Source organism: Macrobrachium nipponense, chromosome 23, assembly GCF_015104395.2.
Source record: "Macrobrachium nipponense isolate FS-2020 chromosome 23, ASM1510439v2, whole genome shotgun sequence".
NCBI lineage: Eukaryota > Metazoa > Arthropoda > Malacostraca > Decapoda > Palaemonidae > Macrobrachium > Macrobrachium nipponense.
In genome coordinates, this window is record NC_061090.1 from 63,494,994 (window position 1) to 63,514,736 (window position 19,743).

At 36.8% G+C, this 19,743-nt stretch overlaps 1 protein-coding gene across 3 annotated transcripts in view; it reads right to left on the reverse strand.

The window, feature by feature from the left end:
- Positions 1-6,543: 6,543 nt before the first annotated feature.
- The window catches only part of LOC135201342 (uncharacterized), a 218,479-nt gene continuing 205,279 nt past the window's right edge, over positions 6,544-19,743 (reverse strand). For all 3 annotated transcript variants that reach the window (XM_064230195.1, XM_064230202.1, XM_064230190.1), the window contains one exon: positions 6,544-6,903. In XM_064230195.1, the coding sequence (XP_064086265.1) occupies positions 6,775-6,903 (129 nt within the window). In that variant the 3' untranslated portion in view covers positions 6,544-6,774. The remainder of the gene's footprint in view (positions 6,904-19,743) is intronic.

Below are 19,743 nucleotides of genomic sequence, written 5' to 3' on the forward strand. Positions count from 1 at the left end.
ATGTGAAAGTGAGACAAATGCAGACATTTATTTGGTATATAAACTATTATGAATAATTACATACTTTTTATTCTTCCTGTTTCATATTAAAATGAAAAAAGCTTGAAATGTAGACATTTATTAAGGCATTTTGTTTTATAGATAGATTTTTAATATGGTTAAAATATGAGATTATACCCTTGCATGTGTATATGGGCAGAATGTTTTCGTGAGTGATTTCTATTTATTTACAAATAGAATTGGTCGGTAAGTGTTAATGAAATGTATTTGTGCCATTAGTTAAATCAGTGGGTAAGGCATAAGACACTATAATATCTTCATGTATGTTAAATCTGCAGTAAACGTGTATAGGAACACTTGTATCGATATTATGCTCAAAGTACACGTTAGTTTTTCCTCTTTCTTTTTCAAAAGGTATTTCATTGAAGGTTACCGATGTATGATTCTTCCCAAGTCAAATCTCTGACAGTACAGCTGTATTCTTGTAAGTTTGAACAAAGTGTATAAGTTGTTTTTTTCCATTTCTTTTTCAAAAGTAATTCCAGTAAATGTTAAGGATGCATGATGCTTCCAAAGCAAACCTCTGACAGTGCGGTGGAACTGTACTTGTAAGTATGTATATACTGTTACGTGCAAATAATTTTATTAGTGATTTTTGTTTTTGACAATCAAATATAAGTAACTGTTGTAATGAGGCTATAGTTAGTACTTGGATGTAAGGCATATTCCATTAATAGTGAATATATCTTGAGTTCTCTTGCCTGGTGGAGATCATCATCAAAGATATGTTCTAAGTCACTGAACCTAGTATAGCCTATGTGTATAATAAATCATATGAAATATTTTTGCTTTTTAAATTTTACCAGGCTCACGAATTACATAAAATTACTATTGTTGAATATTTTTAAAATTAATATCGCCTATGCAGCTATGCTAAATGTTGAATCACTTCAAGTTGTCCCATCTCTCCCATCCAATCGTTGGGTGTGTCTGTCAGGGGGTAACCACCCACCAAAATGTCTTTTATTACCACCACAGTACTGTAGGATATTGTAGTGCAAATTTTACTTGGTATCTCCAGTGTTGGATGCAGATCCGGTCTCCTCCTCCCCACTCGTTGTGGGGTGTCTGTCAGGTGGTAAGCACCACTGAAATGTCTTTCATTACCACCACAGTAATCTTGGCTGTGCAGTGCTATTGTAGTGTAAATTTTACTTAGTATCTCCTAAGTTGGATCAAGATCCGATTAACCCTCCTTCTCAGTGTGTCTGTCATGGGGGACACCCTCCAGTATGTCTGTCACTGGTCATTCTATAATGAGGAGAGTTCATGGATAATTAGATATTAGATTCATCTGGTATCTCAAACAATTATTGGTGCTTCTTATGCAAGCCACCCATGTATTTTTGGCAGACGGTCAATTTCACAGTTTACAAGTCTATCCCTACATATCAGTAGAGGTTACAGTTAGTCTCTCGTTCGTTGCATCTCAATGGTCAGGGCTGCAGGACTAAAAGTGAATGTTACCAGTTCAAGAAGAAGCAGTTTGGATTGATAGACTAAACTCAATAGCAAAGTTCAACAGGGTTTTAAGAATGCTGACTGACAATTCTATGGATGATGCCAACTCATGCTACATCATGGGAGGGTCACCTCAAGGGACTCAAAGACCTATTCCAGAGAGTGAGGAAAGCAGGACTGACTATATCCAACATTCCATTTGTTACATGAATATGGTGAACTGGAATTCTTCAGACACAAGGTCAGCTGTTTTAGAATCACCATAGATGAAACAAAGCTGATGAAGACCCAGGATGCATCACCAACAAAGACCATGACACATTCCTAGTTTCACAGGTTACTGCCAACGGTCACATAATAAAAACATATTGGACATAGAATCCGATAAGTGAAGCAGTCTGGCAGTAACTGGACATAACCCCTTAAAATTTATTAAGGTTTCTTTTCACCTGATTCTTACCATTTTGTGTGCAAGTAATAAATTTTTGCCGGATATGTTGTTCCCGCCCTTGAGCAGAAATTCAAAATGGCAGTCGGCCATGTGTACCTACTTCACAACAAATTCATGTAGAAAGATGATTTTGGTGTCTAAATTTAGGTTTTCAGGTATGGGAATCCATTGGAACCAAAACAAATAGCATAGAATCACTTTTTTACATGCAATCTGCCATAAGGTTTACATTTATTTGTGCAAATTTTACATATCTCGGGCAAAAGATATGTATGTAGCTTTATCTGCCTAGCAGATTTATCTGTAAAATGGAAGAATTTACAATGTTTCTTAGTTTTAAATATAATCTGTCAAATTATATAAAGCCCGGTTTTTCTCAAATACTCGTCGAGCATAAAGAATAGCAAAACTGGAGAAGAAAGAAGCTCTGTGTAATTTTGAGTTCCGCTATACAGAAGATTGTAAAAAAAAAAAAAAAAAAAAAAACTAAGGAACACTGCCAAGAAAGCATGCCAGGAAGTGATTGCATATTGTCTATTTCTTAAAATTGATAATGAAGTTTTTATTTATGACCTGCTGGAAGAACGAAATTATTATCAATGCATCAATGATTTAAATTTTCGTTTGATTTAAATTGATGATGGAGCCACTGAGGTTTGAAATTGTACAATAGTCACTAGAATAAGGACAAACAATACTTTCCCTTTTTATTTAATTTTCTGATTTTAAATAACAGTTCTCCTTCCACAACGAATCTCCTACTTCACTACTTGTTCCTGGGTTTTATGTGTGATACTTAATGTGGTACAATTACTATGATTGGTTAATAAATGTTAAAAAAGGGAATGCAACGCTGAACCGGACTACGCACCATCCCAGTCCGGAGCTGTACTAGGCTATTGCGCAATAAACAACAGCTACGTACACAAGAAATATAAATATATATATATATATACATATATATATCTATAGTATATATAGATATTATATATATATTTCACTGTAGTGTATCTTTTTCAATTCTCGATTTAAAACTCTTATAAACATTTCAACTTTAATTAACTATAAAAATATAAAGGAGCAGTATATAGTTAATGATCTGAATGATACTGTCAGCTTTCATAACTTATGTTTTTCTTTTACATCAGTTTCAAAATTTTATCTTATTCGTAAGTAGGTTAGATCACGAAATATTTTAGAAGTGTGCATTAAAAATTTCTGCTACTCCGAGTCCGGCCGCTTGGCGTTTCTCTCCTACACGAAGATGGCGGCGATGGCTTCATATCCCCTAATGCTGTGCGCAATCTATTTTTCTTGTGATCATGTTGGCCGTGAGTTCGATTCTCGGGCATTCCACTGAGGGATTAGAGATGTGTATTTCTGGTGATAGAAGTTCACTCTCGAAGTGGTTCGGAAGTCACGTAAAGCCGTTGGTCCCGTTGCTGAATAACCACTGGTTCCATGCAGCGTAAAAACACCATGCAAACAAACTTATGTGATCACTGGTTACTATAGAAGTATGTAAATAATTATGCACGTCTAAGCAGCAGCTTTAACCAACCAAGTGAGGAATGGTTGACTGAACAAGGTGAAACAGGAGGAACCTTCACAAAAGGTATTTGATGGACTGAAGCAGACTAAATTGAGAAAAAAAATTATGAGACGGATTTTCCTCACTGGAATAGTTTCTTCTGCTTACCCTTTAATACAGATTTCTTTGTGAAAGTGCGATAGCAGACAATAATTCTCTGTGCTATTCTGGAACGATCATCAATCGGCTTATTTTTCTTAACTGAATATTAGTAATATGACATATTTTATAATTTTTCTTATGTTTAAAATCATGTTAATAACAATGTTCTTAGAGGTTTTTATTGTATAGTCTGTTTTTTTAAAGATGTTTCCTGACTGCCCAAGTCAGTGGGAATAACATCACTTCTGCCTAGTGGTATTGCAGAGAGAGGCACGAATGTTGGAGTGCCTGCAAATGCTTCAGGAGAAGACAATCAGACACAGACAGCAGGTCAGAGCAGACCGATAGAAAGTAGCTGACCTCACACCCCTTCCTGTCATCTCGAACGTGAAGGTAATAACCCACAAGTTCATTTACAGAATTTAATTTAGCAGTAACTGAGTCATAAACCGTTTCCAAGAAGGAAGAAGATGAAAAGTAAACTGGCCCTCCACCAGAACACCATGATTCATGTGAAAGTACTTCGTGAAGAGTACAGAGAAGAAACTTCATATTCTATCTTGTAATTGTTTTAATCACTTCACATCATAAAGCCAAAAAGACCATGCCCACTACGACCTTTCATATTCCATGCTGTGAACGAACGAGTTCAGAAATATGCAAGAAGTAGGAGAAATTAAAGAACAAACATAAAAAAAAACCTTTTGCATCGCAAGTTCTTTTTCAGAGCAAAATTTGGTAGACATGTATGAGGAAGTGTCAACGGCAATTTTTGTAAATTGGAGGAGTAAATCTAATCCAAAAGAAATAAAATAAGTGAAACAACAACCAAATGAAAGGAAAGAAGTGAAATTTTAGAAACTTTTTATTAAGTAAATTTTTATCAGGTTTTGTTACATTGACCATTTTTGTGTTAATGTCGACGTCAAAAAGTTAAGTAATAATAAATCAAATATTAAAAAAAAGGAAATACAATATCATATGTACAGAACCATACAAAATAAAAGAAATAAATATACAAAACTAGTAAAACACCACATGAGGAACTGAGACTCCATTGCAGAGGAAACATGCAACCCCAACCTAAACAAAATTCTAGTCTGCTATGCACAATGTCAGCAACAGTGTAGCAATACAGAAGTTGCAAAAAAATGATTTATTGCCCTGTATTGTCGATAAACATTGCCGACGAGATATGGCATAGACTCAAGATATCTATACTACTGTCACAAAGCAGTTGACTTACGTTTGAATTTGTAGAATAAAACCTGGGTCACGTATTGGCGATTTCAGGCTGTGACTGTCATAATGGCAGGGTTTAGCAATCAATAGCCCCCAAAAATAAAATGTCAGCTGATAACGGCACCATGACACCTTACGCCATGTACCATTATGACAGCATTGAGCAAGTTTAGATGAGATAACGTAGGTATGTAGTCGTACGTGCAAGTTGCCGATTTAGGCCACGCCCACATCTAACGGTTTTTTTTAACAGGACGACGACTTCCGTGAAGATTCATGACGATTTAATTGCGATGTAGTTAAGTCACACATCGACATACTTTGTAAAGACCTTCTTTACCCACTAATCACGATCTTGTATCTCATCTAGATTGAAAAGACCTTCTTTACCCACTAATCACAATCTTGTATCTCATCTAGCTAGCAGCAAGAATCACATGTATATGTTTGTATATAGAATTTCCTGGCCTTTTCGCTGATATATACCTCATCAATATATATCCATTATGTCTTTTGTTATTATCATTTCATTAACTGCTAACTTGCTAAAAAACACAAATTCTTCTCTAGATGCGGCCGCGAGACTTTGGGGTTGTTTTCCTCTGCACACTGCTATGTACTACGTGCATCTCGTGCTCAGGTAATAAATCAGCAGTACTCAGTTCTGTCTCATTGTGACCTCACAACTTAATGGGATCCATGTATCGTGAACTTGGATGCTACCACACATATTATTATTATTATTAAGTGCCAGGTGGACTTGGCACCTCATATCAGTTCTATTCTATGAGCCACCTGGTAGGTTTTTAACTCTCTCTCTCTCTAGAGTATTTCAAGTATCTTAAGGCTTTGTTGCTTTTCCTCTCTCTCTCTCTCGCAGTGAATTTCAAGTATCTTAAGGCTTTGTTGCTTTTCCTTTCTCTCTCTCTCTCTCCAGTGTAATTCAAATTCTTTAGGCTTTGTTACCTTTCCTCTCTTTCTCTCTCTCTTGCAGTGTATTTAGTAGCTTAAAGCTTTGTTGTCTTCACTTTCCTTACATTCTCTCTCTCTCTCTCTCTCCATTGTATTTCAAGGTCACATTCAGGACGTTAGTGAGAGACTGTTGATCTATAAGTTGGTTAAGATTAAGCCAGATTTGTGCTGGCACGGGCTTTTGCTCTTGGAACAGCCCATATATGCTACCTAATGGCTAGAGAGCTCGTGACACAGGATGACTCATTGCGCACCCTGTGGGATTGCCAAGTACATGGTGTATGTCATGCTGGGTGCGGCAACTCGCCATTGCTAATTACAATCAAATGCCGTAAGTTGAGAGGCCATTAAAACGTTGTTGCATGTTGTGCCATGACATGGCAACTTTTGACAGAAGTCGTGAAATGATGGCAACTATGCTGGTTTGCTTTGCATAGCTGCCATCACTAGCGATAAAGACGTCAAACTTGGCGACTCGGTAACGCTTCATGCCAAATTATCGCGATTTTGTTGTGATGAGATCGTAATGGAGTCGTAATGAGCAAAATAGCTTCCATTACGAATTGTGTGGTCTGAAATATCCAATGTGAGAGCCAGGCTTCAGTAATTATAACAAGGTTTCATGTCTCTCAAGTAATTTTACCTCATGAGGAAAAACTAGAGCAACAGGAATAAAAACATTTTCTTTTGGTCTTCATATAAAAATTTTTGTACTTACAAAATTTAATCAGGTATCTCTAAATATCCCACTGAAATCATCTATATTGACAGAGCATTGCTAACCATATAAAAAGGCAATTACACTGACAGGCAGTTAATATTCATACAAGAATAAACATGAGCACATTGTATCTTCAGGTTATATAAATGACGCTCAACCTTCATTGAGTCGCCATTATGTTTTCTCTTGAGGAGGAGCGGGCGGAGGTTCTCTGCAGAAACAAAATTTTCGTAGTTGGTCTTGCGTCTTCATAATGCAGTGAGCTTGGTCGCCATACTTGTTGGTTCGGCTGACGTCATCAATCTGGAAAGGTTTGTATTATTAATGTGGACTATTCCATAGATATGAGTAGCAATGACAGTATTCATTATATAAAATGCCTATCAAGGTATATTTGTGTGGGGGATATTTGGCCTTTCCTGTGCGCATGCAACATTATAGCCAGGCCACGTTATTTTCATTACCTTTTCCTTCATATACTATATAAAAAGATAAACATATGCCTATTCTTCCTATTTTACATGACATTCTTTTCTTTCCTCTATCCTAACTTCTTTCAGCTTGGGTGAAAGAATTATTTCTTTTTGGCTCGCTTCGTACAAAGTAGTACCAATTATTAATTTTGAAGTAGATTGTTCATTCGAAAAATTTGCTCTGAATTTAAGTAGAATGCAACAGTTATTGTAATTATCTCTCTTAGAACTTATCTGTCTCTGAAAAAATGATAAAACAAAAACTGGGAATCTATGTTGTTAGCTTGTGTGATGAAAATAAACAGGCACACATACACATACACACACACAAACACACTCACATATATATATATATATAAATTGAGAAAAAAGATGTGCATTAGATTTTGGTTTTTGAGTGTTAGTAGATGTCGATAGATTGGACAAAGGTGAAGCGATCTGAGTGGGAAGGTTTCAGCCTAGGAAGGATATACCTATCGTATAATTGAGACTCAGGGACGGATGAAAGAGTACACCGTTTAAGGAATGCATGGGTAACGTTAAGGGTTGCAAGATGTAACAGTTTGTGATAGGAGGTTTCGTTAATGAGTAAAGGAGGTACGAAGAAGCAAAAGCAGAAAGAGAACGGACAGAAAAAGAAGAACGAAGGAAGTATGAGCTATCCATAAAAGAAAAGGAGATGGAGCTTGAGAAAGCCTGACGAGACATTACCGCAGCCCTAGACCACCAACAAACTACTAACCCCGCACCTGCTGCGCCTAATCTTTCAATAACCAGTAACAACTCGCTAACGACCAAATGGACTGACGATGAGCAGAGGCATGTTTGGAGGTGGTAAAGGCACTTTTTGCGAACTACACTACCACCGAGATGGAGAGGAGTGGAGGAGAGCCAATTAGCCTACTAGAGCCAAGAGCTCTCCTTGGCACTTGTGGTCCATTGGGGTACAGTTTCTTTCCCATCACAAAGTGATCCTGGCACCTACCCAGAGAAGGTAGCCTGAGTGAGCTCTGATTAAGTACATAACATACCCATACATAACATCCTAGACAAGGTCTTGTAAAATAGTAGTAGTAACCTTGTAATTGTTGTAATATAAAGAATTTTGTTGAGTAATGATAAAATATTGTCTCATAGACTAGAGCTAGTAAGCTCCTGGTGCTCTTGCACACACGGCACAGTGCCTCATGTAGTAGTGTATACCAGGCACCGAATTCCAGAGGAAGTTGCTTGGGTACCTCCCTCAGGGGTTCTATTACAAAGGCAAATAAGATCTATTGAGTTAGAGCTGTTTTTAGATTCACAAGCTGAAGGACATATCCTAGCCACTCATGCATGGCGTTCCACTCACTAACCCTTCAGGCTGCTTATTCTTTAACATGTTTGTGTAAATCATAGCATAAGACATTTGTTATTTGTAATAATACTGCATTGTAGTTAGATCATTGTCACTTAGATTGGTGCTGTGGCAGCCTGATGGTATGTCATGTTAATAATAATGTGCAGTTATAAATTTAAAACTTGTCTAGGACTGCATTTTCACTGTTACCAAAGACACATAGCTAAATATCCGTAGACACCTTTGAGTAGTGTTAAGGTACTTAAGCAAGCTAGTGAAGTTCATATACCCATCTTAGCATTTAGGTACATCACCTTAGTTATCTGCATTGCTTGGGCAAGACCCATTAAGGAAGGGAAATAAGGTAACGACATGAGCAGCTTATTTTAGTACAGGCCTTGATGCCCGAAATGGAGTGGAATGCCTGCTTACAGGGGGGAACTGTCACAAATGTATTCAGCTCTCGTCTCTCTGTTCTCCTACAATAAGACCCAAAGTTCCATCCATTAAGAGGGGTTACCCAATGCTCTATGGCAGAGGTTCCCAAACTGGGGCCTGCGACACAATGAAAAAATTAATAGTTTTTCAACTCCAGAAAAAAATATATATACAATAAAATTTACATCACTGGTTCTCTATTATCCTAGTGTCGGTGTTATCTATACTTCGGTGTGCAAGCAGCTAGCTTGCACATCTTTATTACATCATTAATGCTACACTTTTTCTAATGAAGCTATTTTGTTTATTTTGGTCACCAGCGTTGACAGTATATACTGTACTTATCTATCAATTTAAGTTGTTTTTTTTTCCATTTTCTTTGTAGTGAATTTAAAGCAACTAAAAATATTGAAAATATTTTATAAATTTACTTATGGCTACTTTGTGCAGGAATATGCAAACATTAAATGTACTCTGTTTTACTGGGTATCCCGGTATGGTTATGATATCTTTTGATTGGCTGGGGTCCTTGGATGGGAGTCATCATAAATCTGGGGGTCCTTGGTATGGTCCAGTTTGTGAACCACTGCCTTATGGGACTTAAAGCGAAGTAAGACTTCTGACCTACTACGTCCCAAATCTTGGGCTGTAATTAACTATCTTAGCACGTTGCCACAACTTGTAATGGGTCACAAGAGACCTGGACTACGAGCGGTACCATAATTTGTTAATGGAAGACATATTGGATCATCTAGTTATTTTGCAAAAGTGCATTTGCAATCTGGATTTGCCAAGTAAGTCTGAAATGAGCAATTGAGTGCCAGTTACCATTTCTCTCACTAAATCTCTCATTTCCTTTTCAAAAGTTTACCTCCCAAAGTGAATCCCTTGATGATACCAGTGCAATAGTATTTTGTATGTCCCCATATGAATTAAATTTAGTGGTGAAATAATCCTTATCTGGGAAATCTATTTCCAGAGACATAATATCTCATATGTTTTTGCCACCATCCTACCAGTGATGTTACATTAAAAATGATTAATTTATCCAATACTGGCAAATTGACCAGTTCTGATGTAACATCTTTATTCACTAAAGTTCCTCTTCAAGACTTACTTCAATATTTATCACAACATTTGGACTCGTATAATCTAGAATTACCTACTAATGTTATTATTAATTTGGTGTACCTTTGTCTAAAAAATTGTAAATTCACTTTCAATGATAATTCTTATGAACAAATATTTGGTATGGCCATAGGTAACCCTCTTTCGCCACTCTTGTCTATTATCTACATAGAATTTTTTTAATCTAGACTTATTCTAAGAAATTTATTTTCTAAGGTATTTTGGGGTTAGACATGTAGACGATTGTTTTTGCATCATAAAAGAAAATGTAAATATTCCTGATTTCCTGCATACAATTAATAATCTTGTACCATCCAAAAAATTCACAATAGAATATGAAAAAAATAATTTTGTATCCTTTTTGGATGTCTTAGTTATTAGAAATAACACCAATTTCAGTTTTAAAGTATATAGGAAACCAACGAATAAGTTGTCATATGTTAATTTTTCTCTAACCATTCTAAACAAATAAAGATGTCAACATTTACCAGTATGTATCTCAGAGTTCTTAGAAATTGTAGTTTTTAGAGGATGAGTTTAAAATCATTGAAAAATTAGGAGATTCTTTATGTTACCCTTCATATTTTTTTTGGAAATTTGTATAAACAAAGCAAAAAAGTGTCCACAAAGAATTTAAGAATATTCTCTGTATACAATTCCATCCTAATTTCACTCCTATTTTAAAAACTATTGATTTTAACTTAGTATTACAAACACAAACAATATTTTATACAGTATTCCTCGTAAAAAATGTAATCAGATTTATATTGGACAGACTTCTATAGGGCTAAATGCACGATGTTCTCAGCACACTTATGCCATTTCAAGAGGATTACTAATAATGGCATTGTGGATCATTGGCTTAAGACAGGCCAGGCTATTAACTGGGTAAATTCCTCGATAATCTGCAGGGTCAAAGATCACCGAAAAAGGAACCTGCTGAAGACCATCTTTACCGAGGGAACTTCGAAAAGGAATTTAAATCTCCACCCAGGATTATACCTTGATCCTCTTTCCTTATCTCTTTGGCTTAAAGAACATGCCGCCCAGATTTATAAACTGTAACCCCGCCTCCTCTTTCTGTTTTTGTATATAAAGGCCTGCCAACTTCTTTTATATTCGGGCTGCTCTGTGAGCAAGAGCCCGTGCTGACACAAGGTCAGCTAAATCAAAAACAACAACATCTTTTATATTCATGTGAACTTGAAAATGTAGAATAAACTACGAAAGGGCTTGTTCCAAGTCCCTGTTTTACGTTCCTTTCTACCATGGATTTAAGGATATATATACATATACATTATATATATATATATATATATATATATATATATATATATATATATATATGTATATATATATATATATATATATATATATATATGTATATATATATATATATATATATATATATATATATATATATATATATATATATATATATATATCTGTCAGCGCGAGGTGAAGGACAATCCTTTATTCCCATTATGTGCACTTTTATTGTAGTCGCGAAGTTTCAAGACAAAAAAAGTCCCATTTTCAAGCTAATGAAAGATGAAACAAAAGTTAAAATCCCAAACTCGGAATACAAATTAAAAGTTTAAAAAGTTATACAAATATAAAAATCAAGTACAAAAGTAGGGACGAGCCATTACCTTAAGATACTGAAAGCACAGACCGAGTGACAATTCGGGCCGGGTCAGCTTGAGCTCACGAGAGATACAGTGTGTTTAACTGCGGAACGAGTAGTTTAATGAAGTGATTCTAAAATGGTTAAATTCTGTTCGTTAGGGGATTGACTTATAATCTTAAAATCTTTGTAATTCATGTCATATTTACATTTTTTTTTACGTATACTTGAAAACTCAGAATTAATTAATTTGACACCTGTTCTATAATCAACGCCTCGATGGATTGAAAAACTAATCGAAAATTTTTTTCATGCAATTGAATTAGGACTAATACCTTGCAACCCAATGAATATTAGATCTTTACTTAAAAACAAGGAGAAACTCGATCCACTGATGGCCTCAGGAATCGTATATCTATTTAATTGCCCTAGATGTACTCTAGGGAAGTACGTCGGCTCCACACGGAGGTTACTCAAAGTGAGATTGGACTCTCATCAAGGCGTTGGTTATAGAACAGGTGTCAAATGAACTAATCCTGAGTTTTCATGTATACGTGAATATACAAAGAAATGCAAATATGACATGGGTGAGTTAAAACATTTACTCAAAAACCCTCTCTTGCAGGAATAATCCTCTGTCATTTCGAGCGTGTGTTACTCTCATCTTTTGCTTGTGACTTATGTATAAATTTCTGTTACTTCCTTTCATTGTGCATTTATTTAGGGTACGCATCCAGTTGTCATATGCGTTTGCACAGTGGTAGGGTACATTCATACAGATATTTTGATAGGATTGCTAACAGACATGCCGTTCGTAAAACACCTGTGGTAAAGATGTCTACCACCACATCTGGGCTGTCCACCTCTAGCCCCCCCACCAATCCCGCAGTGACTTGGTTAACGCTAGATCCGCAATTGTACTATTCCAAGGGCGTGTTAATGGATTTTTGACACAAGGGGTTGAATCATGGATTTCATCTGTAGACGCTCACTTAAAAGCAAAACGTATCACACTTCCATCCTTATAGCTTCAGGAAGCTAAAAGCTTCATTGAATTTGCAAAGGGTGACGCTGGGTCATACTTTAGAGGGATTTCCTTTCAAGATGAATAATTCAAAGTAAAATTACGTTCAATCTACAGTAGTTAGGAAGCGGTGGATGAAGTGTTAGCTTTGGGAAACATTCATAAGATTATTTCCATGACTAATCTCAGTTTGGTAGATAGGGCAGCATTAATTGAAGACTGTCTGAGTGAATACTTGGATCAATTTAATAATTCGAATTGGGTTAACGGTAACAATATTACCACCAAGAACTTTGTTAGGCTAATTTATCTAACTTTTATATCAGGAATGTTGCCAGAAGCTTTAATTCGGTGTTTTGATGATAAACTAACTCCTGACACTACGGAACTGGACATACACAAACAGGTTAGGAAACATCTGTCAAAATGCATAGATTTAGAACCATCTCTTGTCCAGGGCTTTTTAAAACAAGAAAATATACCACAACAAGTAAATGTAGTTAGTAATAATTCGGTCTGGACAAAATGTTTCAATTGTAAGAGAACGGGCCACATGATGAATGACTGCCGCACACGTTTTTGCTCCATTCATAATAGCACAAACCATTCATGTGCTCAGTGTAATACTCGTAACCATTCAAAGGGCAATGTTAAAAATATACAAAATATCGGTAGTAATAACAAGAAGAAACACTCCAACCATAACAAGAAAAAAACCATCTCACTGTAATGCTGCACAGAAACAAACACAGGTAAATCGACCTTCTGGGAATTCGGTTCCCAATCCTCCTGCTCAAAACAACCAAAGTATGGCAAATTTTCCGGGTGTCCAAGGGAAAACACGCACAACGTAAATAACTCCATCGGGGAGGCGAATGATGTTAGGTCATCTGTATCATCATTTTTTGAACTAGATAATAATGAAGACATGCGCGTAACCCATGTAACACAAGCTTTGAACATTGTTGACTCCCATCACCACCTGAATACCGATTTAGTGATCAAAGAGAACCAACATGTCATAGATGTTGAAGTATATAAGAATCGAATTCATACTGTAGCTGAAATTGACCCAGTGCAACCCACTGTAGACGAGTCTCTTTTACAATCAATCAGAAATAAAATAAATGCAGATATCCAGGATAAAGGAATTAGACAGAAAATTTTTGAGCTTCTATCCAAATATGTGAGGGATCTCTAGGAAAAACAGATGAAATTGAACATCATATCAGGTTAAGGGATGAAAATAAGATTATTTACATACCCTCGTATTCCCTTCCTATGAAATTTCAGAACGAAATCAGTGAAGTAGATAAAATGTTAGCCGAAGGAGTTATAAAAAAATCCAACAGCCCTTATAGCTTTCCTTTAATTGTTGTGCCATAAAAGGATAGGACCGCGTGAATATGTGTAGACTTCTTTCCGTCGCCTAAACGAGAAACGATTCCCGATCGATTCTCAGTGCCATTTAGATAAAGAAAGCACACTTTATACCGCTTTTAGCATGACAAGCGGACATTATGAATTTTTAAATATGCCTTTTGGTTTACGCTGCGCCCCTATCACCTTCACAAGAATGATTAATGTAGTATTTGGTGACCTGCTAGGTGTAACCCTCCACGCCTACATGGACGATCTTGTAATTTTTTCCAATACCATAGAAGAGCACTTGTGTAAAATCAAGTTAGTTCTTCAGAGATTAAGGCAGCATAATTTAAGAGTAAAAATTTCTAAATGTGAGGTTTTTAAAACAGAACTAGTCTATTTGGGCTTTACGGTATCCCGTCAAGGTCTTATAGTAGTCCATGATAAAGTTTCAGCCATCAGCAACTTCCCTGTAGCTACTAACATTAATGGCGTATAACAGTTTCTGGGCATGTCCGGCTACTACCGCCGGTTCGTTCATAACTACTTACTAATCACCGCTCCTTTAACTGACCTCACTAAGAAAGGTGCAGATTTTATATGGGAAGAAAGACATCAATTGGTGTTCGAAATTGAGCACCTCCCCTATCTTAAAATTTCCTGATTTTAGTAAGGAATCCTTTGTTGCAACTGATGCCTCAGATCAGGGGGTAGGAGGGGTACTACTTCAACAATATGATGACAAGCTTATCCCAATCGCTTTTTACTCATGAAAATTGAAGCCATCTGAAAGTAAATACACAGTAATAGACAAAGAAGGGGTAGCTATTGTTAATTTGTTAGGGCATTTCAAGTTCATAATTTACGGTTATCCTGTTAAGGTCCTTACTGACCATAAGCCTCTCACTGACTTCTTCAAAGGCTTTACCCACAGCCCTAAAAGAATGAGATGCCATATGATCATTCAGGACTTCAGTGCGAAAATAGGATACCGACCTGGGAAAGCAAATATCATCGCTGACACGTTATCACGCAACCGCACCAACGTATTCAGAACCATTAGCTGAATTAGAAGATATTGCCACACCCATACAAACCGTTAAAATGGCGTTAGAAAATGAGAAGTCATTGACCCAAGCAATCGAGAACATTGAAGACATGAGGTGGAGTGCAGAACTGATATAGACTGAACAACAGAAAGACCCTCAGTTAAGTAAAATTATAAACACTTTGAACGGAAATCCTAAAGAAAAGGAATGCGTAAAATATTCGCAACAAAATTTCATAATCAAGGATAATATTCTGTGTAGATCTGTGACTAGGAAAACCTGAAGTACACCGCAGTCAACTAACGACCAGGTAGTAGTACCAATCCCTTACACAGTCATCCAGGTAGTAGTACCAATCCCTTCACAGTCATCCTAAGTTTTTTATCATGTCACAAAAGGCCAAGTCACTATTCTACTGGTCTACGATGACTACAGATATTAGGAAACACATAAACAATTGCAACATTTGTCCCATACACAAAGGTCACACTAAGACACCCGTCAGTCTCGGAACTTACCCCGTGCCAAACAAACCTTTTGAACGGATCCACCAAGATTTGTTAACAGGGTTTCATGAGTCTGATGGGAAACCAGCATCTCTTAGTGTTAATTTACGCTTTAACCAGGTACACAGAATTAATACCTTTAAGGAATAAAACAGCTATTGAATGTGCAAGAAGGTTCTACGAATGTTATATTTGTAGACACGGAATTCCCCACACAATCGTCTCCGACTCCGGAGGAGAATTCAACAATCTCTTTCTTGATTCAATACTATGATTTATCATCCTGAATCCAATGGTTTGGTAGAACATGTGAATCGAAAGGTGTTAGACATTCTATGGGTTACCCTAGGTAGTATGGATCTATATTGGGATATAGCCATCCCTGCTGTACCAAGCACACTCAATCACAGTTATCACCACTCTATCAAAATGTCGCCCCATGAAGCAATCTATGGCATGCCCGCTAGGACACCTTTTCATATCCTCACACCTACAACCAATTTGTCAGATCCTCTCAAGGACATAGTGGATACTAGTGCAAACAGGTTTTAATATACTTTGTAGGAATCTTGAAGAAGCTCAAAGCATAATGAAGAATACACACGACAAAAATGCAAAACAAACAAAACCCTATGTAGTAGGTGATACAATATACATAAGTTTACATATGTAAAGGACTGAACTACAAACTAACTCCAAAATTTTAAGGACCTTTCACGATCCTTAAAATTTTGGTATGCAGGAGTTATGGGATTTCCATTTGACAACATCCTAGAGAGAGAGAGAGAGAGAGTGGGTGTAACTGATGGATGGATGGTTAACGATTGAATTGGCTGTTGGTGAGTTCTGGGTTGTCTGCTGGTGTTGTTGGAGTTAGAATTGTGTGTTTTGGAGGCGGTCTTTAGTCAGTCTTTAGGCAGAGCCTGTGAAGATAAGTAAGTGTTGGAGGCATTGAAAGTCAGTTGAGTTGTGTTATTGGTTTGTTGTTTAGCTGTTGAGTTTGGTATTAGTTGCTTTGGAGTTGCTGTGCCTGTGTTGGGTTTGTTGTGCTTGTGAGTTTCTATTGGGTTATGTGTGAGTTGTTGTGGTTGAGGGTTGTTGTTGTTGTCGTTGTTGGGAGCTGTTGTGGTTTCTTGGTGTGGTTGTGAGTTGTTGAGGGTTGTTGTTGGTGAGCTGTTGTAATTCCTTGGTGTTGTTAGTGGCTGTGTGTGTTTTGCCTTTTTTGTGTTGTTGTTTGTTTGTGTTTGTTTGTGCAGTGGTCTTTTGTTGTGGTTGCATTCCTTGTTTGTTGTTGGGCTGTGGTCCTTGAGTGTTGGGTTGTGGTGTTGTGGTTCTTGGTTGTTGTCGTGTTGTTGTTAGTGTCTCAGCGACCTTGACCAGTGGACAGCACAGCATAGCCCGGAGTATCTGGAGTTGGGTGAGTACATGTTTTTTTTTTTTTTTCTGTGTAGGTTGGTCAATTGTTCTGCGTGTATTCAGTAGTGTGAAGAGGAAAGTGAGACTGAGGGTGGGTTTGGCAGCTGGAATGATTAGGTCTATGTTGGGGGGGGGGGATTTTGCCCGCTTGTTTTTAAGCTTGTGATCCAGCCACATTGGTAGCAAATAGGCTGAAAGTTCAGAACCTAGCTAACCCTTCTGACATTCGCACAGTATCCATGGTGCATGTGAGGGCTTAAACCATTAGTGGTTTGTATGGAAAAAATCTCCTTTCTGTGTTATAAAAAAAAAAAAAATTCCTTTGTCTATTTTATTTCATGTGTTGGTTATTTTTAAAACATTCATAATTACATATATTTTCATTATTGCAAGCTCCAATATGAAGCTTGTCTTGTTGTACCTAGTACTAATTGTTGAAGTATTTTTCTCGTATGGGATTAATCCTAAGAGTCCCTTATTACGCTTTAATCATGGCTCAATCATTAGTACGTATAGCAACATCATATAAGAAATAGATATGAAAGCTATTTTCTTACAAGAGAATGACGTAATCAATTTGAAATCTGAACTGACTCTTTTTGCTGAATCCTTAATTCAATTGCACAGAACCCATTTCCCTCCAAGCAACGAACAGTCACTCGCTCACACCTTGGGTATTGCTGAGTTAATGTTCCTTGAATTGCAGAATAAGATGTCTGACATGGAATGTTTAGTTCGTGACCTCCTTATGTGGTCAGCGCCCGCATAATGCTGTTGAAAGACTTAACCCGATCATCTTTGCCGCACTTAATTTGTTTGGCTCTGTTGCAGGGTTAGGTTTGGGTCTCTAATTGTCTTATGATTAACGATCAGAATAAGAAAATAGAAGGATTACAGCATGAACAAGAAATAATCCTTTCTGAACTCAATACACAAATTAAATCAATTAACGAACTCGTTATGGTAGTAAACGAACATTCTAGTAACTTAAATCACGTTCAGGAATCACGTTCAGGACATTCAATCTTTGCTCGCAACATTATCATACTATAATACGAAGATGGATCATATATACAATAAAGGTTCTCATTTCATTGAAAAATCCAAAGATTACGTTGAAGCAATCACACTGCTACTAAAGGTATTCTGTCACTGCACTTATTGCCCATCAAAGATTTAACAAGAATTATAGATAACACTCATGATAGAGGCAGTTCCACTCCATTGATCGAATCACACAAGCTTGAATTTTATTATAGTTTAATCTCAGTGACTGTAAAGCAAAGTAAAATCATGATCGATATCACGTTTGATCCTTCTGACTCATGGGAATCCTATAAAATTTATCTTTTTTTCTACGTACATGTCGAATAGCTCATTACCAGTTATATCCAATCTGTCTACCTACGTATTAATTTCCCCTAACAAGGAAACTTTTATGGTCGTCAGAGACCTGGAATCGTTCGTTAATTGTTACACAGCCATGGATAAAAAGGTTTGCATGGCCGCATGGCCGACTCCTTTGAATTCAGAAATATTTCCGAGAGTTCATGTGAGTTAGACCTAGCACTCAAAGGAACTTTGTCCCATACGCAAGAACACTGCTTGAATTATTTGTACACATAAGACAAGTCTAACTTCGCTCACAGGCTGAACAACGGAACCTGGCTAAGATTTTCTTCAGAGAAATTCAACGTCATCTGCCCAGATGGTTAATGAGCAGCATCCCATCTTTTCATCGCGGCTGGTGGTTATGTGGGTACGACGTCTGGCTACACCATCCATTGAATAAACACCATCATCCAAGGGAAAACATACTTCGCGAACTACACCTGGGGGACCACCCATATAGCAGCACTCCCCCTCCCATACAACCCTTCCATCGCTAAAACAATCAAAGATTTGAATACTATGGATCCCATCCATCCTGTTTTCACGTTTGAAGAAGCCACATTCTACTATTCACTTCTAGCCTTGTGTACGTGCATGTTAGTGATGATAATCATCACGAATTTATTCGTTTGGCACTGGACCAAGAAAATTAGAAGGACCAACCAAGGAACGGCAGTAAAGATCGAGACAGGTTGCTTTGGGCTTTAAAACCCTGGGACATAAGAGTCACGTAAAACTGATCACTTTACATGGTCTGTCGACTTGTTTTGTACTCGAGAATGGATGAAAAGTGTTTTAGTATTTGGCTGGCATGAAATGCAGTTTGTGCTAATACATATGTATCCCACATATAATTGCATTTAAAAATACTTTCTGTGGATCCAAACAAATTCTTGCTGTGCACCACGGAAACATATATGAGTGTGAATCTTTTATTTAACCAGGCATATGTATTGATAGTCTTGTACAACTACTAGAACTGCATTAGCATTTCTCTATAATCAATATATTTTGCAAGTTGTTTCATGATTTGAAAACGGTGTATCTCCTTTTATTGCTGTAGCACATGTATTATCTTTTAGTATGCATTTCAGCACCTGTGTTATCTTTTAGTATACATTTTAGCACATGCATTATCTTTTAGTATACATTTCAGCACGCGTATTATCTCTCAATATTCGTGTTTATATCCTTAGGTTAACCTTGTGACCACATTATGTTTAAGAATATTATTTGCAACTGCAGTAATAAGTTGGACCTCACATGTATTTTCATTGTGTAGTGGCCGAACAATAAGTTATAGAATTACATACAAAAATGGAAATGCATCTTATTTCCATTGTAAAAATAGCGTTATGCTCTGTATAATAGGTCAAGGAGGAAAGA